We start from the raw sequence: 25,358 nt of genomic DNA on the forward strand, positions 1-25,358 counted from the left end.
TAAAAGCATAATGATTTCAGACAGTTTGATGTTTTCTCACTTCAATCATCAGTCATGGAAATGAAGGTTACTTAATTGTCTGGTAACAAATCAAAGACATTTCTTCTGGGTTCAGTACTCTCTTGCTTTTCATCCATGCATTTAAGACACCTCAGACATGCATTTTACAATGTTACTGGGAATTCAAACATCAAGTAGAAATAAAATTTAAACCAAAAGTATCTTTTGATTTAAAAAAATATTACTATAGCAATTGATAATTGTGAATTGTTAACAGAAAAATTAATTATGGTTCATAGATTTCCACCTAGTCTTAACTCTTCAAATATAGCAAAGAATACACAAGAATGATCTCAAATGATAAGAAATGGTTCTGAATCATACCTGAGTTTTTACAAAATCTTTGGAAACACAATCAGACCCAGCTTCTTTCAAAGGTAAAGATGCAACATAAAATGCAGGCATTTAACTGAATGGTCATGTATTTAAGAGATGTGTGGGAGCTTTTTAATCTATGGTTTGCTAAATTAGTTAGAAAATAAAACATTGGTGATACCTAATAATAAATTAGATGATTGACATAGTTTAAAAAAGTTATTTCAGTGATCTACAGTAGAATGATATGACTGTACAAGAATATTCATTCCTACTTTTTTTGGTTTGTCAGGCATAGAAATTCAAAAAATATAACATGATTGCATTCCACAGTAGATGAACATTTCCACTCATTAATATTGAAGTAAATAGCCTGTCACCTTTTAAAAGTTGTTTCCAAGTTATAGCTTGTAAGTTTTTCAAGACTATAACAGTCTCTTTGCGTGATTCGTCAATGCGTACCCCAGTGGGATCCTGATCCTACTTGGACTGTGTGTGCACTATTGCATTAAAAATAGTAAACATTTTTTGAAGTTCTATGGTACAACAATATACAAAATTTTGAGTGGTTGACAGTCTATTGAATCCTGGCTGTTGAAGCCACTTGAAACAATCAACTTTTCTGCATAGTAAATAATTTTCCATTTACTTCAAGAACCGGTTTGACCTGATTTGGGCAGGCTTGGTTGCTGTCATGGGAGAAATTCTGCTTCTAGAGAGAACAAGTTAAATACATTCTTCTGTTTGGGATTCAGCCAATTTTGCTGACTGAGATTCTGAAAGTACTAGGGGAGCTTTAATCTATAAGCTGAGAGTTGGACTCATTTTCCTCATTGCTCATAAAAAGCAAGTGGGGACATATTGGTTTTTTTGACAGTTAAGGTTAATACCTCCCTGTGGAAGATGGGGTGCCAATATCTCTCAAATACTAGGCCTTTACTCAAGAAGCCATTTCTTGATACTGGAAATTCTCTCCAACTATTGCCTTGTCTTTAGCTATCCTTTTGGAGACAAGAGTATTGCGAAGGTTGCAAAAAGGGCAATTCTGTCATCTAGAATCCTTAGATTTTCATTCATACTATTCATTCTGGTTTAGGACCTGCACTAATATTGTTAGGTGACAAACTACTGGCAATGGACTATGAATAGGTATTTATGATGATTCTTTTAAATCTTTCAGTAACTTATACTGTTAACAGTGAGGGCTTTTTTTTTTTTTTTAAACTTGCCAGCAGATTCTGTGTCTGGGATGGATGGTATTACACAAGTCATTTTATTCCTGTCTGAGAGGTGGTAAGGGTTTTTTTTAAATAGTTGTTCCTCTGACCTAAGAATCTCTTGTGTGGGGGCTCTGCAAAGCTCTGTTTGGCCACCACATTGAATCAAAGTATACGTGATGTTCCTGTGGTAAGATAGTGAGATGATACGGTTGTGAGCCATCAGTTTGCAAATTAAATGTGCATCATCAGGCCCAGATGGTGCTAAGTTTGTCCTTTACCTGTTTAAACTCAAACTTAAGCTGTGGATAAAGGTGAGATGGCTAGAGTTCATTCTGGAGAAGAGGCTGACGACGTGTCCACTTTTTGCCCAAGAAGTCTGCAGTTTGGGAGTGTTCTGGGATCCCAACTACTTGTCCCAACTATTTGTAGTGCCCTAGGTTGTGTCAATCACAAACACTACCTTGTCGAACTTGTATCCAGTTATGTACTTTTGACCTTTCCTTTTGGTTTTGGACTTTGTTTACTATAATACAAATCTTTGTGACTTCAAGAAAACACTACTAAAATGTGCTCTACTGGGCTACACTTGAAGACCATTTGAAAACTACAACTGGTGAAGAAGGAGAGGCTACCTACCTTGTACAGTAACTGGATTTCTTAGAGATGTGTGTCCCTATGGGTGCTTGATGTCAGAAAGTGTGCACACCTGTGTGCTTTTGACTGAAGCTTTTCATTAGCAGTATCTGCACGTCCATGCCTGTGCCCTAGACATCCTCACACTCTGGTATGAAGGTATATGAGCCGTGGAATGGGAGGGCAGACCTGACACCACTCCAGTCTCTTTTCAACCACAAAAATGTGGTAAAAGGCAGAGGGGAAGGAGGGTAGGTAGTAGAGCACCCAAAGGGGGACACATCTTGAAGAACTCCGGTTACTGTACAAAGTAAGTAATCTCTCCTTCTTTGAGCAGTGTCCCTATAGGTGCTCCACATTAAGAGATTCCTGAGCAGTACCTCAATTACAGAAGAGAGTGTTGAGTAGGCAAATTCAGTATGGACCATAGAATAGAGTAATCAAAAGCCATATCAGATCTATTTAACAGGGTTGGGCGCAGAGGTATTGTAAAATGGGACCCTAACCCCACCCTAAATTATTCCAGTAGGATGATCTCACACAACCCCCAATGTTATCCAGAGGAAGAGTATGGGTGTAGTTTCCCACCTGTGAGAAGGTAAGACACTAATTTTAGGGGACTTTCTTCCCCCCATCTACCTAGCAAGGTTATACCAGCATGGCCTTGCCTACTGGTTCCTCAGAACACTCTGGGATTGGGTTTAAGGCTGCAACCAAATTACAAATTACCCTCCCTTTTGAGGGATATCACAGCTGCTTGTGACCCTGGGACTGAGCCTCAAAACTGGAGACTATGGCGAAGGAGCTTCCAAATTGCTTTGCCCTTTTGTCACAGTACCTTCTCCCCAGTTGCTCCTCTCGCCCATGTCAGATGGTGTCTGTGAGGTGGGGTGCTTCCACTCAGTTACTAGATAGAGTTAACATACCCTTAACGGGTAGTAGCTATATCTCGAACTAAACTGTTTAAAAGGGCACACACACAAAATAGTAGATCAAAATCAAACAGTTTTATCTTTCCCAGGAACAGCCTAAAAACAGGAGAAAATTTGTTAGCCAGCTTCAAAATATACTAAGCAGGTCAAAGGTTTTAAATATACTAAGGCAATCCTTATACTACCTCCTACACCCAGATGAAAAAGCATACTATTTACTCTGCAGGTATACATACATCCCCCTCCACACTTTAAACAGTAAGTCTCTTTCTCCCAGTAGGTGTGAGTGAATGAAGAAGTGGGTGAATGTACTGGCTGAATACTCTTTGGGGGGAGCGGTCCGCTCACCGACCTGGCAGTCCAGTGTCAAATGAAAATGGAGAGAAAAAAGAGAAAAGAAAAAAACCCTGTCCTCTTCTAAGCTTAGGACTGCCCAGCCTGTTGTGAAGTGGAGTTGCTTTTGTCTGGTGCACAGCTCATACATATCTTTGCCTTGGGACTGGACTGGGAAAGCCTCCACAGATTCGGCTGCAGTTACCCCACAGGACCCTCCACCCTCTCCCTGGCTCAGAGGCTGCTAAGAACTCCCCAGGCCAATTCTAGTTACAACTTTCTGCCTGGCTGGCCTATCAGGGCAGTATGGGGATGGGAGTTACTGGTCTCCCACAGCTCAGGTCCCTCCCAGCTACTCCATTTACTCTCCCTAGCGAGGGCCTCTGTGACTGTCTCTCATTCCCTTTACAGCATGTCTCAGCCACTCCCCACTGGCCCATCCTGTTTCTAGTGCTATTGTTCCCGTCCCTCTATGGGGTCCTGCCTGGCTGGGTCTGTGTCTGCTTCACAGTGGGTTTTCTGCTTTCTGTACTGACCATCTGTACTGTACTGTTCTGAGCTTGCTGGCTCTCATACACATGTAGTGTCGTTAGGCAGCTCCCCTCCAGCCTCTGACACTGCACTTCTCCTCCTGGCTTCTGGCCACAGCGCCTCACCCTCTCTGGTGCTGCTCTCTCTGTCTTTCCCCCAGCACACACACAGGCTGGGACAAAACACTACAGTTAAAACACCTTCAAAATCCACCAACCATTCACAGCCTCATAAAATACCAGTATTACTGCCCTTTTACAAACAAGCAAACATCTTCTACCTCCTATCCCCAACAATCCACCACCCACATGAATCAGACTACATAAAATAGAAGTCTCAGTTTATGATTCGCTGTCACCCTCTTCATCCACTGACAGCCATCTCTCCTGGGCAGAAGCAGGGCTTCCTACCACAGTAATAATATGGGAGAAGTAGAGGGGACTCAATGTGTTGCTGCTACTACTGGCTGGCTCCCCTCTTGAGAAATTTTACACTTGTTCTCAGATTTGAATTGTCAGTTCATGACAGAGCTCTCTTGGTGGATAACTCAATTATTAAAATTGCATCTGGGTTCTAAAATATGTAATCTGGATTTTGTACCTTTATGGATATTTTTCTACCGTATAAGACCCAAAAGCTCCTGAAATTCACAGGCTAATCCAACCTAGTGAGAGGTAAGTAAAATAAAATAAAATAGATTAGCCTGCCATTTCCAGGCGTCTAAGAAAGCATCTACACACATAAATTTATGTGTGGGGAACTTGAGGACAGAAAGAGGAATCTGAGTAAGCTGGAACAAGTCAAAGACTACACATAGGAATAGCTGGTGCAGAATGCCTAATAAGATGACTTTGTACGTTACTTATTTTATTTAATACATGTTACTATTTGATTAACCTAGAATTGATAAGGAAGTGATCAACAGCAGGCAAATGAAGTACTGAATACAACTGATAGAAGGATGGTCACATCACTCAATATTAAATTTACTTTTAAAAAAACAGAAAAACAACTAAGGTTGCTATACACATTTGAATACAATTATATGTACTGTTTTAAAGATAAAATGTTCAGGGCTAAAGTTTGAGGGGGCCATTTAGTGATATGGAGGAAAAATCTGTTGGATGATTTAATTGGGGATTGGTCTTGCTTTGAGCAGGGGGTTGGACTAGATCAGTGGTCCCCAACCTTTTTCATCTGGTGGAGGCCGGACAACAAGCCACCAAGGACTGTGGCCGGTAGACGAGCATCTACCAAAATGCTGCCAACAAGCGACGATGTCGATAGGTGTTGCCGCTGAAATGCCGCTGACAAGCAGCGTCATCCAGAGGTGTTGCCACCGAAAATCAGCGGCATTTTGGCAGCGACGTCTCTGTGAATGCTCGTCCACCAGCCAGTACGTGGGTGAACATAGATGTCCTGGTGGGGGCCATGACGCCCGTGGGCACTGTGTTGGGGACTAGATGATCTCTTGAGGTCCCTTCCAACCCTGGTATTCTATGATTCTACGATTCTTAACTATTTAAGATGAATACATCAAACTGTTTTATGAACCAATATCAATTTAACTAATATTTAAAAAAAAAACACAACCTAGTTTTTACCCATTGTCAAATACAAATTAAGGCCTTGATCCTGCAAATTCCTGCATCCAGGCAAGCCCTTGTACTCAGGAACAATCCCGAACAAGTAAAAATAAATAAATAAAAGCCCCAAACCGCCACACCTCTGGATTTGTATTGCTTATGACTGACCCATGGTTCACAGGAGATGAAGGGGGAACACAGATAGGGTTACCTACCATACATCCAAGTTTACTGGACAAAGGCTTTTTTCAGTCTCTGTTCTCTGTCTGGGGGAGATTTTAAAAACAACAGGAAATGTTTGGGGGTTATGGAGAGCAGAAAAGGTGCAGCTCCGGAAGAGCTCTGATTGGTTCACTCCCTGACTGAGGCCCTTATCCCCTTGCAGAGAACAGCGTGGGAAAGAGACTGGCCCAGGTCATACAGGTGGGAAAGCCAGGAATAGAGCCTGATCGCCTGAGCCAAGCTTTTCACATTCTCCCACAGACTGGTCCAATGCCACGATACGAAGAGATTGCATCCTTGGATACCTCACTGAACAATGACTCATTCTCAGGTTGAGCGAATGAGCTTCCAAAGCAGAACCATTAATGTGGAATGAGACATCAGATATTCAGAAAACTTGTGTTCTTCCCAAAGTTTATCAATCTGTTTATCCTGAAAAACCTCCAAAATGCCTTTCAAATGTACATAAACCCAGAGAATGCCACATTCTGTACTGTCAGCCTAACTCATAAGAGTCCACTAAATTCAAACCAAGCCCTGTCCTCATGACAACATCAATCCAGAGCCTCCACAGCCTGTCCCCTGCCCTCATGCTGATCTTCCCTACTGCCCCTTCAACCTGGCCATCTGCTTGAAACCTCACCCTCACCTTTCCATTCCCTTCTCTCCCCCATTTTCCTTCCAGCCCCTCTAGCAGAGCTGGAGTCTGCTCAGAATGAGCCCTGCCCCAGGACCTTCAGCCCTGGTGGCCCATTCACCATTGGCTCCAGCCCCATGCAGAACCTGTAACTCACCACAGACACCTGTCCCTCTTGTGAGAGTTGAATACAGAGACCCCATCCCCTTATGCTCACAGCAATCTCCTTTCCATTTCTTTGTGCCACAGGCTGAGAAGGGAGCAGGTTATTGCTTAACAGAAGAGTCCAAGGAATTGGACTCGATTTTCCCAGGTCACTAGGTACCAGTATATGCCTGCTACTCTCTGAACGCTCCTCCAGCTAAACTCCTAATGACTTTGGCTAACAGTAAACAGAGTGATTACAGGAAGATAAAGCTGAGACCCAAGGATCTTAGTGAACAGCCCTGTCCCTTCTACCTTGCCCTGTGAAACACCATTGTTAGTAAATATTAACCCTTTTAGTCCTCTTTTCCTATGTTAAATTCATTCACACATTAATTGTTCTCCAAAAAAATCTTTAAGGTATTAGCAAAGAGTGTGTTTGAATAGTAAGGTCAGGGTGTTGGTTTACAACCTATGAGTGACCTGTAGTCAGGACTTTTATGTGATTGAATGTTGAGCTGTATCTAACTATCCTCAGCATCTTCAGATGTGGGAATCTAGGTGTGTCCAGGGAAAAAATACCCTCAAACTACTAAAAGTGTCTACAGAAGTATGTAATAGACAAAACTGGATGATTGGTAGGGGATAATTTTTATGGCAGATGTTTTCTGTAATGGATGAAATAATGGCCCACTGAAAGATGTTTTTAACTCATTAAAAACTGTCAGTTTTTACAGCTCGTAGAAATAATGACCAGATTAGAGATTCCTTTCTACTCAATCAGATAAACTGAGCACCATAAAAGAAATTCCACGAGTAATGTCAAAAACAAAGAATACAAAGTGAAATTAATTATGGAAACAATTTTCTCTCCAAAAAGGAGCTTCTGTTTCTCACACCCTATAAAAACAAAACAAAAGGGCTTGAAAACTAGGTTGGGGAGTGAAAACTGTAACTGGTAGGATGATGGCAGAGGGGAGAGAGACAGAGGCCAGGTCTTTATCTGACACCAAGAGTGATGTCTCTCTTCTTTCAGTATTCTGTATAGTGCTATACTAATCTCTGATTGATAATCTTTGTTTAAATAATTCCATTTGAGCCTATTATTTGACAGTCTTGAATTGTTATTAAATTCACACATGCAACACTGTCCTGACCCTGTTGATTCAGCCCTATCTATCTATCCCTGTGTGATGCTTTCTCAGGGTGCCCAGAATCAGGAGCCAGTGTTACCCCTCTGCCTCAACCTGAGAGAGTTTTGCTAGAGTTTAAACTGTGTGCCAGCTCCCTGCCACACTAGTCTGTCCGTCTCCTCAGCACACTCCTTGAGACTCTGCCGGTTTGAAAAATGCCTTGCAGGTAACATTCAGGGCATCCCAGTTCCCAATCCCCCATGAAGAACATTCCTCTGCAGCATCAAACACATCACTGACCCCATTTAAAATGCTTACTACTCTTAAAACAGCATGATGTATTGATCTTAAATAGTCTGTATAACTTTAGCCTGCAGCATTATATATAAAGTCTCTAGGGCCTTTGGGCTCAGACAGAACCTGAAGAAGAGCTACATAACATAAGAACATAAGAATGGCCATACTGGGTCAGACCAAAGATTCATCCAGCCAAATATCCTGTCTACCAACATTGGCCAATGCCAGGTATCCCAGAGGGAATGAACCTAACAGGTAATGATCAAGTGATCTCTCTCCTGCCATCCATCTCCTCCCTCTGACAAACAGAGGCCAGAGACACCATTCCTTACCCAGCTCTGTGAAAGCTCAAAAGATTGTTTCATTCACCAACAGAAGTTGGTCCAATGACAGATATTATTTCACCACCACCCCCATCTTTCCATTTCTATAATTATCATTTGTTATCTAATTAGTCTTTCAAGGTAAATATATATCAAAGTAATTTCCAATTCCTTGTGTACTGACGAAACCCAGAACCTCCACAAAGCACAATTTATCAGGAACCCTCAACATCTTTTTTATTTACATTAGCGAAAATGGCTAGGAATACAATAGTAGCAGAAATATCATGGTGAAAAGATCCTTAAATATCACTTGCAAAATCACTTCCCCCTTTCCCCCCAATTCCTTGCTTCTGGAAAATTTGTTGATATTAACTTAATTGTTTGCAAATGTCACGTTATTTTGTTTCTTGTTAACTGTTGATGCTTAAAAACGAAACCCAGAGATGCTATAGATTGATTTAGGGTCAATAACCGCTCCTAAGCGCATACTAATTCTTCTTGATCTAGCTTTTGTAACAGCATTAAAAGTATGCATTATAAATGAAATACACCTTGAAAATCATAGTGCTCATAACTAGTTCTGAATTATTGTTGTAGTTTAGGTAAATGATGTTACTAATTTTTCCACCACAGAGTATTTAAATCACATGCAGTGGTTATGGTTTTGTCCCATTTTGAAGGCTCAAGAAAGGTCTGATATTCTTGAATTGTTTAATACTTTATGGGGAGACTGTGACAGGAACACTTGCCTTTTGTGAGTGTCTCCTGTTAGCTGGGTGTGATGCTTCAAGTTCTCCTGCACCAGGCGCTGCTTGTAGGTTATTGACCTTACTAGATGAGCCTTCAGTGGCTCAGCCCTCCAGCCAAGTCATGCAGTTTAAACTGGGTGAACTCCTTCTGGGGTAGCAAAGAGTTCAACACACTGTCATCACCACAGCCTTCACCCCATCTCTGGGCCCTTTTAAGTCCTGACTTTCACTTCGGTTTTCTAACAGAGCTTTGTCCTTCCCAGGCCTTAGACCACTTTACTCAAAGGCTAGTGGGGGTCCCTGCTCCGAGTCCCAACCCAGGGACCCTGCACATAGCAGCCATGCACTGCTTCCTTCAGTTTGCTGCTGCTGTTCCCTGGGCCTTTTCCCAGGTGGCCCCTTTCTCTTCACCCTGACTTGAGGTCTGAAGTTCTCAAATCCTCTTCCTCCTCCCTGCATGCAAGTACCTCCAGAACCTGTCTTCTCGTTCTCTTCCTGAGCTCCTGTTATCAGCAACAAGCACCCCTGAGCTTCTCAGGCCCTGCAGCTCCTTCTAGAAGAGCCTGCTGGGCCTGGATTGGCTGGGTCTATGCTGCCTCTCTAGGCAGGCCTAGAGGACTTACCTTCACTGCTCCTTTCCTGAGGCAAGGTGTACTAGGACCAGGAGAGTCTGCAGCAGGGGGCTATGATGGCCTGGTACACCCCATCACAGAGATATATTAATGAGGCACAGAATATGCATATTTATTCCTAGGTTTTACTCTTTTTAAGTATGCCCATGATTCCTAACAATGATTTGAACATAGATGGACAAAACAGTTAAGTTAACACTGATACAGCAAACTTCCAGACCTCCAATGAAAACCTTTAAAAAGGCTGATAACAGAAAACTTAACAATACTGCCAAAAACCTGAGTGTCTTAAATTTCTCTAAAAGCAGCAAAGAATCCTGTGGCACCTTATAGACTAACAGACGTTTTGGAGCATGAGCTTTCGTGGCAAGCATATATATACCTGCCCCTGGAAATTTCCACTACATGCATCCGATGAAGTGGGTACTCACCCACAAAAGCTCATACTCCAAAACGTCTGTTAGTCTATGAGGTGCCACAGGATTCTTTGCTGCTTTTACAGATCCAGACTACCCCTCTGATACTTAAATTTCTCTAACACAGTAAAATTCCTTTGTATGAACATGCAGTTAGGCTAAGTTTCTGTACCCAGTTTGATTCCAAACCTTCTGTAAGATTACCTAGTTTAACAAAAAAGGAGACTTTTAAAATTAATTTTGAAATAATTTTTGCATCTTAGAGAACAGATCATAATGTCTGAATGATCTCCTGCAATGCCCTCAATTTTAAGCATTCTGCAGAAAATCTCACCTCAGATGTGTGTTTCAGTAAAATAATTGTTTTGATTAATTGATATCTTTATCAACTTTGCTATCACTATTTTAGGAATATTACTGTGCAATGTGTGCTTCAAACATAACTCATACAATTTTCATAAACAACTCTTTGCACTAATATGAATAATGGCTACTTTGGAACTTCTAGGATCCTTACACAGCAACCCAAATGCAGATTCTACATTTAGTTCTGGATATGGTTTCTATCTTCATATTTTTCTGCCTTTTCAATCACCTTATTATATCACTTAGTTTTTAAATAATGGCAGGTTCTAGTTATTCAACATTCAGCAATTTCTCCCATATCAGATTGTTTTCCTGAGAGAAATTTTCTTTTCCTGAAATTTCAAGTTTCCAGAATTCAGATTTTAAAAATTTTGGGTATGTTCTAGAAACTATTTGCACAGTCAAGGGCTTGCCTTTATTAGCGTGCCAAAAGTCATAAGCCAATACCTCCATGTGAAGAAAAAGAAATCCAAAGAGATAAAAACATTCATTCTACATAATTCTTAGTTTATCTGGAATAATAAGAAAAGTTGCATCCATCCCCTACAATAAGAAATGACACTGGAGGGAAGGATTTCACAACCCATTATGCAAGAACATATGTGCTGTAGTTAAAGACAGTAAACCAATGGTGACAGGAATCCTTTTTTAAAAAGGGAACAAACATAATTAGTGCTGAGAGATTGCTAATGAGACAGACATAATTTATTTGATGGAAAAAAAACCATGAAAACCCTTTTACGCATGTGAAAAAATGCATACTTGTCCTTCATTAAAGAATGAAGGAAATGTGATGAACACTTTGAAGCACTAATTAACAATGCTGGGATTTATCTGAAATTTAAGAGAGACCACAGCATTACCCAGTGGTGCAGCCCTGTACTACAGACATTTTTCAACATTTATCATGCTATGTCTAGGCACGAATATATTGATGAGACATACCTAGGGTGTGGTTTGCCATCTACAGCTCTGTATTTCTAGGTTTTGCAGTTGTTAACCGAATAATTGAAATTATTGGGTATGTTTGCTTGAGCGCTCTAAATTATTTTTTAAAATATACTAATACTTTTCAAAATGTCTTAAAAAATCTCTAACCTTCTACAGTCTATATGGTGGGGTTTTCAAAAGTGTTTAGCATTGATATAACTCTGCTCTAACTGAAGTCAATGCCATTAACTTCCATAGAGGCAGAATTAGCCCAATACTCAGCACTTTTGAAAATCCCACTTGTAGTTTTTTTTTGTTTTTTTTTTTAAAGGAGCCTGAAAATCTATGACACTCAAGATCACCTTTTTTAAAGCATCCAGTTGAAATTAAAACAGAAATGAATAGATTTGAAAATTCTATTTTAACTGTCAAATTACGTGCTATAATTTTGTGAAAGATTATAGTGTATTCTTCATACATAATAAAAAGATTGAATTCCTTCTGTGACTGAAAATCTGAACCCAGCCTTAACTTCGTAATTCAGATGTATCCAGCACATATCTGGTACAACATAACACACAAGCTAGACTCACTTTAGTTTAAGAATCATTAAATAACTTGACTGTCCTCTCTTTTTAAGGAAATAACCATATGCCTGGTAGAAAAAGCTCCAAAGTCTGAAGGATAAGGCGTTTATATAGCTTAAGATATTTTTATTACCAGTTAACATGACGCCCTATCAAGTTATTACTGTATTTTGCAGATATTTTAAATTGAACATTAAAATTTTAAATGGAAGAAAAAAATTACATAGAACAGAAGGGCTGTCAAATGTTGCTGACACAAAAACAGTTACAGGAAAGTGAAACCTCTTTGACTTTATGCTCTTATAATGTCTTTAACTCCATAATATCAGCATGTAAATCATCTTTACATTACGAAATAAATCGTGTCTGTTTACTTTTTACTCGGCAATTTGTGCTGATAAAAATGGAGCTCCTCTGCATGATGTGACCACAAGATACTGTGATTTATTAAATATACAGCCAGGTGTACTTACTTTCCATTTAGTGCATATAATGAAATGGATATTTGTAGGAACATACCATTTTAAAAATCACTTCACTAGATTGCAAATGGAACATTTTGTCATATATCAAGCAATTTCCCAGAACATCTTTTTCCACAACAGTATTACATATTACAAAAGAGATATGCAGTCCAAAATTTAGCTTCACATTCTGATTTTGATCAAATGTATGGTTATGCAAAAGGCCAAGAGCCTTCTGATGCATATTGGACAACTAAATTTTTAAGCTGAGTCATAGAAATACACATCTAAGCAACTAGATTTAACGCAATTAAATACCTCTAGATTTATGAATTGAGTGATGATTTAAACAAATGTGTTCTATTTTAGCCAATGGAAGTTGATTTTTTTTTTTAAACTAGATGCAAGAAAGTTTAAATTTTCTTTGTTTAATTGCTCCAAAACAACTGATGCTTATTATGATATATTTAGAAGTGCATTGGCATATTGATAAGCATAATACATTTCCAGATGTAATTGGCAAAAGTTAGAACATCTGTAGCTGAGATTCTAGAGCTACAGTACATACACCATAGTCAGAACAGTTAAATAATTTACCTTAGTTGTTGGTTAAGGTAACATTTCAACAACCTTTTGCACAATTTTGCTGAATGTTTTATGTTTGTTTCATACGTGAATGCTAATACTATGTAAGTGTTATATATGTTGAACACATTTTAACACTTACAGATGTTTAGTGTATTTCAAATTGCATTTAATCACAGAAACAAATGTCTATAATAGTATGCCTCTACATATATTCAAGTATCTACCAATACAATTGTAATATTTCTATACGATTATCTTTAAGTACAAAATATAAACTACTGTAGTACTGACAACAAACTATCAGCAAGGAAGTGCTATATAACTAAAAAAACTAAATAATTCAAAATATCTAAGCACTACGTCAAACAAGGAACCAGAATACCAAAATACATGCTTACTTCTGGGTCCATTTTTGGAATTCTACAAGATCAAGTTTAAAATAGTTGTCAGTAGAATCCTAAAAATGTAACAAGATCAATAATAGAGCTTAATATAACAACATTCACATGCAAATCGAGGACTGCATCTGTAGATCAAATGTATCCCTAAATTGGATGTTTAGTTATTCTACATTTCTCACAAGGTATCTGTTGGTGTATACAACAATAGTCACAATCAAATGATCTAGATTTATATATTGACCAAATTAGTAATGCATAAAGAAAATTCTAATGGATATCCTGCTATGTTAGCATGCATTTTCCAGCCAAATAATTTAGCTTCAACTGCCACAGAGAAATATAATTTACTTCACCACATGCTATTTCCTTTCCAAAACATACCTGTTACGAGCTCTCTTATTTCTGCATCAATAGATTTTCTTAACAACCTCAAAAGGGCAGGTATCCCACCAACATTCTTCATTGCTATTTTATTTTCATCTGTTGACTTTCCATAAACAAGGTTTCTCAGTGCGCCACAAGCGTTCTTCTGAACTTCAATGACTCTGTGATCCAAAAGGTCAACCAGATGCTTGATTCCTCCTAACCTACATACCTAGAAAATGATACTCAATATTAGTTCAAATTAATGGTTAAATAAGTTTCATTCCGTGCATAAAATGAAATAAAGTATATAGAAAATAAAAATTCTTCTTCCATTCTAAGAAGAAATGTTGTTGTACATGGGCACTTATCAATATAACACTCATATTTTATTGCACGGCTAAGTGTCTACTGGCACTTCCATTATAAACAACTATTTTCAGACATTTATAAAGCAATTATTGAAATCTTTACATACTGTCTGCAAGTTACAATCCATAACATAGTACTTTCCACATCTAAGAATACCTCTATAAAGAATTCCAAGAGTGCCACAGTAATGCTAGAGAAGCAAAATTATAGCGTTTTTTACCAGCTATATAACTTCATTTAAATGAGAGTTTTGGTATACAAAAGGTCCCTTCTTAGAAGCAAGATTTCATTTACAAAAATGTATTAAATAAACAACCACATAAAATAACTATAGAGGAAAACCTTCATACCTGTTACTCAAAGAAAAACAAAAGGGAAAACTTAGGGTTAAATCTGGCTCAAAACAAGATTAATAGCATTGTTTACATAATAAATAAATTCTAATTAAAGCAATCTTTAAAAATCCCTCAGCACTGTTTGCAATGCAAATATTGCAGTATTGTATTAGCATGAGAACCAAAAAATGAAATCTACAAGGAGCAAAAATGAAACTGACTAGCCTATTTTCTCTAATCAAGCTTCCCCTCATCAATTAGGATCTGAAGCTGCTCCAACTGTCCTGAGGTACTTTCTTTATGAATTTGGTCAGCCTATTATAGATGGTAAAGTCATACATGACCACCACTGCCTGGCAGATTAAAATCCAGAACCAGAGGGAGGCCAGAGAGCGCTCTTTCCTCCTAAAGAGGTTTATTCTTTTAGTCTCCTTCTCATTAGATGTAGACCTGGCCTGTCACTGTCATCACCAGTGGGTCAAGGGCCGGTGAAGCAAATGAATCCTGATAGCTTAATGAGCACAAAATAACTCTTCTCTGTCACTTGAACCCCAGAGCTATGGTGGCCAGCATCTGCCAGAATGTGCTGGCTGATTCAAGGATGGCCTCGTTAACTGGCAGTGCCACCCTGCTTGGGCCTGTGCTGTGCAGAATGTCCAGCAGTCTATATGGCGCCTCATGGATATCTTCCAGAGGAATATTAAGGGTCTCCACCACAGATTTAACCAGGTCCTGGAAGGCATTGAGTCATCTGCGCATGGTCAGGAAGCTTCACCCAGAGAGTATGGCTCTGGGTTTACCCTATCCTGGTAAGGGATTTGGCAATGGGTTTTGCGCTGAGACTTGTACCAGCTGGCATCCCAGGCGGACCTCCCTCAACTGCTTGGTCATCCACAGAAATGACTTACAAATATTGAACCTGGAAGGAACATGGGCTTCCCCCAGGCAGAACACAGGGAGTGTGTGGTGTGTGAACAGGGATCACTACCATACACAGGGGGGAATTTCAGTGAGAGCACCACACCTCAAAATATACTAATCTAAACTATAAACTAACCATTCCTAACTATTTACAGGAAAAAGGCCGAAGAGTTCCCGTGAGTACTGAGGCACCATTCCAGACTAAAAGTGGTGACAAAGAACTGAGATGGTGGCAGTGCAGCAGACCCTCTATGCCCTCAGTGCATAGCACAAGGAGAGCAGGGGGTGCATGTGTGGACCAAACAGATACTGCTAGAAAGAATTCTCCGGAACTGAGTGCATGAAGCACATGAACTACCTAAAATGCACTATATATAAAGTGCACTCCACATAGGAACAAACACTCAAAGAAGATTGAAAATGTAATGAAAAGTTTTAGTATGTCGATTTATCCCAAGAGAATAACACAATTCTGAAAAATACACAGTATTAGGGTCTAGACAAATCTATCAAATGGAAATTTTTAAGATGGAATCTTATATGTCAAATTATCTAAGGGTGGTGCTTAGATTGCAAGATGATAGGTGCTTATATACACACACACACACACACACACACACACACACACACACACACACACACACACACACACCACTAAAATAAGCAGAAAAGGTTCAGAAGGAATTTTGAAATGCAAAACCATCAGTAATATAATTCAAATTTTGTAACTGATTAAATCAACTCTTCTTATGTAGAAAAAAGAAATAAATGAATGGCTGGTGAATTTGGACTTTTTTTTGTCTGTTTAACAAAAAAGTCTGTTTTTTTAAAAATAAAGCCCTAAAGTCAATCAATCCTTACTGCAATCTAGTTTACTATTGTTGGGGTTACAGTGCAATTGACAGTCTGGTAAACACTTGTTTGTACTTCCACAACACAATACAGAAACTGAAAAAACACTGATGAGGTATTATCTATTATATTAAGTCAATATTATGTCAGCAGTCTCTAATACTGTTATCTAGAGTATACAAGAGATTGAATCAGTACTCGTTTATATGATAAGATTCCTGTTGCTGGAACCTTGTCTCTTCTTAATTCTGTACTGCACCAAGCACACTGTCAATACTCAAATTATCTATTTATTTGGTATCCATTACAAGTCTTTTTTACTTCTGCTCTTTTTGATGCAAAGAGCAACATTATAAAACATAATAGTTTTAGCTCCATCCAAGTAAGGCAAGAACATTCAGAGCAAAGATTATCTTTTTTCCCATTCTTAAATCTCCCTATTGTGCCTCCAACAATACAGCTCATGTAGTAACAAAATATCATGAACACATGAGATTTCAATGACATCTAGACACATCAAAGTGAGTTAAGTAAAGAGTGATGGTTTTACGTCCACTTCCATGCCTTAGTAATAACTTGATTGAATGCTGTTTTGGATATTTAATATAAAATGAAATCTGAATCAGAAATCCATTCACAAGACCTTTTCACTGAACGACCATCCATCTATTCAAAGAACTATTCTAAACAAATCATAACAACTGTCATTAATACCAACGGGCACTTTCTTTTCTAAATGAAAAAAGGAAAAAACCAAAAGAACTCATGCAAAATGACAGTTCATGAAATGACATACCAGTAATTTAAAGTATTCAAGGAAAAATGCAAGTTGTTGATAGATTTTCTTTAAATATGTTCACTGCTTAATCATTCTGTTTAGTTTCATAGGCAATTTAAATAGTAAAGATTGGTTCATTGTAGATAAGTAATTTGCATACCTTCATATGTTTCAGCAATGAAAGCATTTCAGTTCACTTTGCAAGGTTTTTAATACCCTTGATATTCTAGTAAATTAACCTGATCCTTATATAATAGTGATAAAATAATGAATCTAAATAATGAAAAATTCAAAGTTAAGGCAGCTCTAGATAAGGCTTTACTGATTTGTGTGGTGAATTAATTATGGGCCCTCTCCAATTATGGGCCTCTTGGCTGCTTATCTCTGATTTGAAGGGGGCGTTCTCCTCATTCATAGCTCCTTCCCAGGAGTCACAGACTCCCATCAAGCCTCCTCAAATTGAGTAAATCTCCATCCAGCACCCTAATTTAAGGGACAATTTCTCCTTGGCTGATTCAGTGTTAGCCAGTCAGGGAAGACTTGATAAAGGCTTCATTGAAGCAGTCTCTTTTGAAAGATTTGAGAACACTCCTCTCTCCTACTGGAGGCTGGCACAAACAAGTTATTTCATCTCTAGTATTACAGAAATTCCTAAGGGCTGCTTAGTTCCAATGGAGACTGAAGGGAAAGGAATTATGGATCCAGTATGTGGATCTTATTTGTGAGATTGTTCCTTTCTCAGAGTAGTTTTACAAACCCGCAGCATGGAGCTGGAAGAACTGGGGTACTTTTGCCTTTTCATGAAGGGGACAAATATTTATCCTTTTCTCTTGGATAGGCTGACCTAACGAATTCAGTCTCTGGGGCCAAAAAATCATGGAGTAGGCCCTATGTGTACAAAGTGTGGCTTTAATACATATATAATAATACTGACTTGGTTACTGTATAAGTTAAAAATATACATACTCCAAATATTCAGTGCTAGCTAACTAGAATGAAATAAATAAGCAAGAACTCAGCTTAATATGTATATGTGAATTGATACTACATTCATGTTCAATATAACGTTTTTCCTCTCCATTAAAAATATCTTAATTATATATGCATTTAAAATAGGAGAAACAAAACCAAACATTAAGAAGGCTACTTTTTATAATTTAAACATAACCCAATAAAGACAAAATTGAAGCACTGTGTAACAAAAATAAAGACTTCATACAGATCAGTGAATTCAGATAAACACTATCCCCTTAAATACATAGTCCTGCACCTCATATGAAGCAGTCTCACCAAAGGGAGTGAGATAGTCTATAAACCTCTCTACTTCACACTGCCACCACAAACCTTAGCACAGAAACACTCCCAAGATTTTAAAAAGTAAAAGTAAAATAAAAATATATTTTAGCTGAGTGTATCCAAGAGCCATCAGCAAAAATATAGAATTCAACTACAAACGACACTTCTAAAACCTGTTAAGGAAAGCATTACCTTCACTTACTACCTAAGGTCAACATTGTTACTATTACTAGTACAACAGGATTGTGCTGGGGAGCAAGGTACTCCATATTTCCCTACTGTGGCTAACTGCATTGTTGGTTACATCACAACACTGGAGCATAATCTCTCTGGGCCTCCTACTGACCCTCAGGTGGTCGAGACCTTGACTCTGCCCCTCTCCCTCCTGCCCCCCCGATGCACCATCCAGTATGACTGAACCAGTATAATCTGTGACAGACAATAAATTGCTGAAGATTACTTCACCTCAACCTCCAGAACAAGGTGTATGAAATCAGGGACTGAATTGCAACTCAGTTACAATTCAGTCCCATGTCTGCTCCTGGGGCAGCGCACCTACGCACTCTCATTTCCTTGGAGCCTAGTGTTAAATCCACAATCTAAGTCCTTATAAATCTAGTCAAATAATATTATTACTTTATGCCCACAAATTTCTAATAATTGGACACAGCCAGAGGAAGTGGGTCCAAAACCCCAACAAAAGATTAATTCGGCCTGATCCCACGCCCATTTTTCAAGTAAATGGTAAAACTCCCATTGACTGCATGGAGAACAGGATTGAGCCTTTTAACTGCAATGTAAGTTTTATTAAAGTTTAGTTGCTGTTTTCAAACAGATATGCTTATAGAGAATTTTGAGCGGTGTCTCCTGTAAATCAGTATTTATACTTAATTCTAGGAAAATAGGAATTCAACACAATACAGATGCAAATGTGATGAAACACAGGTGCAGGAGGCTGTGCCAGTTTCTTTACATGTGTGGGGCAAATAGATTCATAGATTCCAAGGCCAGAAGGAACCACTGTGATCATATAGTCTGACCACCTATATAACACAGGCCACAGAACTTCCCTCTAATAATTTTAAAGCATGTCTTTTAGAAAAACATCCAATCTCGATTTAAAAATTGTCAGTGATGGAGAATCCATCACAACCCTTGGTAAATTGTTCCAATGGTTAATTATCCTCACTGTTAAAAAATGTATGCCTTATTCCCAGCCTCTTTTCCAGCACTATAAATGTCTTGTAAAGAGGTCAGTGTGCCTATTTTTTAGTAAGATTTGAAGTATTTTTCTCCCTAATATAATGAAGTCTTTTGATATTAGAAAAATTGCACTGGAACAACAATTACAGAAAAGTTTAAATAAATGAAGAAAATGAAAAAGGAACTATAATAGGACTAGTGTCTCCAGCCTAAGTTTGAGGCCACTCAAATCAGGTACCAAAAGAAGACCAGTCTCCACTTCCTTCAACCCAGTTCAAATAGGAACACATGAAGAAAGTCTCTTCAGATTCATCTGGATGAGCACAGCTCCTCTGGGCAGCAAGGAGGCAAGTTCCACACCTCTGTGTCTCTGTTCTCTTCCCTTACTAGGAAGCCACTAGCTCTGTCCCCTTCCAAGTAGGAAAGAGACAGAACTCGTTTCTCCCTGAAAGGCCCCCAGGACCTCTAGAAATCTCAGAAATTTTATGGTTCCTATACCCCCCCAGCCCCTTCTCTCATCACGATAGGCACAATTCCATTTTACATACAAGAAATTAAATGAAAAAGATCATCCTGCGCTCAAACACAGAACAGTAGAAAACCTGGAGGAAATAGTACAGAACACAGAAAATTAATCTCAGATGAGGATGTCAGGGGCTATCTTTCACTCCAATTTAAGAGGAGAGGAATTTACAAGCCTTTAAGTGAAATCAATTGCTGTCCAGGAAGAAGAGCATTTTTGTGACCTCATCCAGTACAATAAATACTGCTGCTGCTTGTAAATTTCAATACACTTTGAGGAGAATTGAAATTTACAAGTAGTTCACAAATCACACAAGTTAGCACATCATAGGAGGTGCTTAACAACTTCCATGATTTGGATCATTATCTCTACCGACAGGTACAAGAAAAATAAAGCGTCGTCAAACATTTTTCTCACTTTGGATTATTTTATTCACATAAGTCAGTTGCTTGCGGATATTTTGGTGTACATTTTTGGTACTCCTGGGTTCTGTTTCCAGACTTTGCCACAGTCTTGCTTAGATGAGCCTGGGGTAAACCACTTAATTTATTTGTTTCACTAATAATTTTAATGAATGTAAAGACATAATGAGATTATCGGAAGAAAAGTGCTATATAAATTAACACACACAAACTACATTTAGTGACAGTTACAATTTCATCAGGACTCGTCTCACACACCTAAGCCCTTGTAAGCATGAAAATAAGAAGTCAAGGCAAGTATCTCCTGCAGTCCTTACCGCCTTCACATCACCTATGACACCGTTGATAACAGACTCCAATTTGCTTTGCTGCATTGAACCTTAATGGTGATCACATGTTCTCTCATATTAACAGAGCAACGCATCTGACTGTCACAGATGTCACATCTCTACTGTCACTGAACACTGTTGGAAGACAGGACACTGGGCTAGATGGACCTTTTGTGTGACCCAGTATAGCTGTTCTTATGTTTACATAGCCCATTCATTTGGGAAGTTATTCTGCTTTAACATTGCTGTGGTTGTCATTAAGTTTTTTCATGACAGACTGAGTTGGATGAAGTGAGATATCTATTGCTTTCCAGTATGTGTTGGAGATGGAGCTGAATGTTTCATGGAGTGTTGAGTGTATTAGCAATTGTGCTGGAGGCAACATGAACATGGCAAGGAACACAGGAGACGTTTATTTTATTTCTACACTTTCAAGGATTTGGATAGGTGGGATGGATCCCTAGTGCAAGCCTGACTTTGACTAAACTTAATTTTCTGTTTATGTTAATTTCCCTATTCCATCAAGCACTGTAAACTAAAACTCCCCATGAGGCACTGCACTATCACATGGAAATGTAGTTTAATGTTGAAAGTACTCAAGACTAAACTTTTTGGGTCAGTTCTACAAACTAATTGAACTGACTCCATATCCCTCTTTTTTGCACAAAATCAAAATTTTCCTGTGGAAAATTCTGCAGGAACTACATTTTCTGTCAATAAATAATTCTGATATAAAATTCCCAATGAACTGTTGTCAAGACCACCACATAATAACAGTTGCAGAGAACTTCTGTGAGTGAATTTGTGTCATCATTCACTTCCTGAAAGATAGACTTTGAGGCCAGAAGGGACCATCATGATCATCTAGTCTGACCTCCTGCACATTGCAGGCCACAGAACCTCACTCACTCACCCCTGTTATAGACTCATAACCTCTGGCTGAATTATTGGAGCCCTCAAATCATGATTTAAAGACTTAAAGTTAAAGAATCCACCATTTACACTAGTTTAAGCCTGCAAGTGACCTGTGTTCTATTCTGCAGAAGGCAAAAAACTCCAATGGTCTCTGCCAATCTGACCCAGGAAAAATTCCTTCTCAACCCCAAAAAGGATGATCAGTTAGACTTTGAGCATGTGGGCAAGACCCACTAGCTAGACACCCAGGAAAGAATTTTTTGTAGTAAGTCAGAGCCATCTCCATCTAGTGTCCCTCACTGGTTGTTGGAGATGCTTGCTATTAGCAGTCGTATATTGGCTACATGCCATTGTAGGAAATCATGACATTCCCTCCATAAACTTATCAAGCTCAGTCTTGAAGCCAGGTAGGTTTTTTGCCTCCACTACTCCCCTCGGAAGGCTGTTCCAGAACTTCACTCCTCTGATGGTTAGAAACTAGGGCCTGCCAATTAATTGCAGTTAATTCATATGATTAACTAAAAAAAATTAATTACGATTAAAAAATTAATCATGTTTAATCACAGTTTTAATTGCACTGTTATACAATAGAATACCGATTGAAATTTATTAAATATTTTGGATGTTTTCTACATTTTCAAATATATCGATTTTAGTTACAACACAGAACAAAGTGTACAGCACTCACTTTATATTATTTTTAATTACAAATATTTGCACTGTAAAAATGATAAACAAAAGAAATAGTATTTTTCAGTTCACCTCATACAAGTATGGAAGTGCAATCTCTTCATTGTGAAAGTGTAATTTACAAATATAGATTTGTTTTGTTACATAACTGCAGTCCAAAACAAAATAATGTAAAACTTTAGAGCCTACAAGTCCACTCAGTCCTACTTCTTACTCAGCCAATCGCTAAAACAAACAAGTGTGTTTACATTTACAGGAGATAATGCTGCCCGCTTCTTATTTACAATGTACTTGAAAGTGAGAATAGGCTTTTACATGGCACTTTTTGGGCTGGTATTGCAAGGTATTTACCTGCCAGATATGCTAAACATTTGTGTGTCCTCTCATGCTTCGGCCACCATTCCAGAGAACATGCTTCCATGCTGATGATGCTCGTTAAAAAATAATGCATTAATTAAATTTGTGACTGAACTCCATGGTGAAGAACTGCACATCTACTCTGTTTCACTCACATTCTGCCATATATTTTATGTTATAGCAGTCTCAGATGATGACTCAGCACATGTTGTTCATTTTAAGAACATCTTGATCGCAGATTTGACAAAATGCAAAGAAGTACCAATGTGAGATTTCTAAAGATAGCTACAGCACTTGACCCAAGGTTTAAGAATTTGAAGTGCCTTCCAAAATCTGAGAGGGATGAGGTCTGAGAGGGTCAGAAGTCTTAAAAGAGCAACACTCGGATGTGGAAACTACAGAACCTGAACCACCAAAAAAGAAAATCAGATTTCTGCTGGTGGCATCTGACTCAGATGATGAAAATAAACATGTCGGTGCGCACTGCTTTGGATTGTTATCAAGCAAAACCCGTCAACAGCATGGACCCATGTCCTCTGGAATGGTGGTTGAAGCATGAAGGGATATATGAATCTTTAGCACATCGGGCACATAAGTATCTTGTGATGCTAGCTACAACGGTGCCATGTGAATGCCCATTCTCACGATCAGGTGACACTGTAAACAAGAAGCAGGTAGCATTATCTCCTGCAAATGCAAACAAACTTGTTTGTCTGAGTGATTGGCTGAACAAGAAGTAGGCCTGAGTGTACTCATAGGCTCTAAAGTTTTCCATGGTTTTATTTTTGAAGGTAGTTACAAATCTATAATTATGTACAAAAAGTAAGTTCAACTTTCATGACAAAGAGATTGCACTACAGTACTTGTATTAGGTTAATTGAAAAATAGTATTTCTTTTGTTTTTTATAGTGCAAATATTTGTAATAAAAATAAAGTGAGCACTCTACACTTTGTATTCTGTGTTGTAATTAAAATCAATATATCTGAAAATATAGAAAACATCCAAAAATATTTAAATAAATGGTATTTTATTATTGTTTAACAGTGCGATTAATCGCGTGAGTAATCGCACAGCACTATTCAAAACCTTTGTCTAATTTCAAGCCACTTCCCTTCCCCAACTAATTCCCTTAATTTTTTTTTAATGTTTGCCCTTTTGAAATCAAGGTACCTAATTGCAGATCTATTTTTGTTTATCCTTTCATTTAGTTTAAACTGAATTAGCTCATGATGACTGTCCTGCAACCAGCTCTTCTATGGGTCTTCACTACTCACCAATACTAAATCTACAATGGTATTACTTCTTGTTGGTTCAGTGACTGTTTGGTGAAGAAATCTGTCCGCTATCACATCCAGGAAAATCTGGGCTCTACTATTAATAGTAGCACTTGTCCTCCAATCTACATCTGGGAAGTTAACGTCTCCCATAATCACACAATTCCCAGTAGTATTTATTTCATTAAAAACATTCAAAAACTCTCTATCTCTACCCAAATTGGATCCTGGGGGGTCTGCAGTATACCCCAAGCACTATTCCAGGAGAACCTCTAGTAGCCTTTTTCCCCAAAGAAATTTTGACCCAAAGGGACTCTATTGTATCCATTCCCTCACTTGTAATTTCTTTACAGTTTACATAATCATCAATATACAATGCTACTCCATCATCATCTTTACCTTTATTTATGTCTTTCCTGAACAGCATATATCCTTCAATACCTATACTTTAGTCGACTACTATTCCACCTTGTTTTGTTATCACTATAATAGATGGTTTCACTTCCTGAACCAACAGTTTTAGTTGCTCCATTTTGTTACCCAGGCACCTTGCACTGGTATACAAACATCATAGTTGTTTCTGCTTGGCTTCACCCAGATTCTGGTACAGTCATTCCACTGCTAGTGTCATGTACCTCACTGTTAGCTTCATTGGTATTATCATTATCTTTTCTCTAGATGTCCATTTTCCTACTCACTGTTGTTCCTTTCTCCATTGCTGTATCCTCTCTTTCTTGATTTTTCCTCCTGGTCAATATTAGAATTAGGCACAGAGATTACATGAGCATCTTCCAGCCATCTCCCCTGAGTTCCTAATTTAAAGCTCTTTTAATCAGTTGAGCCAACTTCCATCCCAAAAGCCTATTTCCCTCCCTATTCAGGTGGAGTCCATCACATGAGAACAGTCCTCTGTTCATGAATGCCTCCCAGTGGTCGAACACCTCAAAGCCCTCCTTATAGCATTGATGTCTGAGCCATCTGTTGATCACCATAATCTTGTCTCAACTTCATTCTCCTCCTATAGGGACAGACATAATCCCATTGAAGATCACCTGAGCCTCCATTTCTTTAAGCATCTTCCCCAGCCTGACAGTCTCCCTTGATGCATTCTAGCAAGAATCTAGCAGTATCACTTGTTCTCACATGAAGGACCATCAGTGGATTCTTTCCTGCTCCCATTAGGATTCTCTTCAGCTTCAGGTCCACAACACACATTTTAGCTCCT

General features: G+C 38.6%; 1 protein-coding gene across 5 annotated transcripts in view; it reads right to left on the reverse strand.

Moving 5' to 3' along the window:
- Positions 1–25,358, reverse strand: part of PKP4 (plakophilin 4) — a 215,450-nt gene that overhangs the window by 38,414 nt on the left and 151,678 nt on the right. For all 5 annotated transcript variants that reach the window (XM_030580277.1, XM_030580276.1, XM_030580275.1 and 2 more), the window contains one exon: positions 13,884–14,097. In XM_030580277.1, the coding sequence (XP_030436137.1) occupies positions 13,884–14,097 (214 nt within the window). The remainder of the gene's footprint in view (positions 1–13,883; positions 14,098–25,358) is intronic.

This window comes from Gopherus evgoodei, chromosome 11, assembly GCF_007399415.2.
Source record: "Gopherus evgoodei ecotype Sinaloan lineage chromosome 11, rGopEvg1_v1.p, whole genome shotgun sequence".
NCBI lineage: Eukaryota > Metazoa > Chordata > Testudines > Testudinidae > Gopherus > Gopherus evgoodei.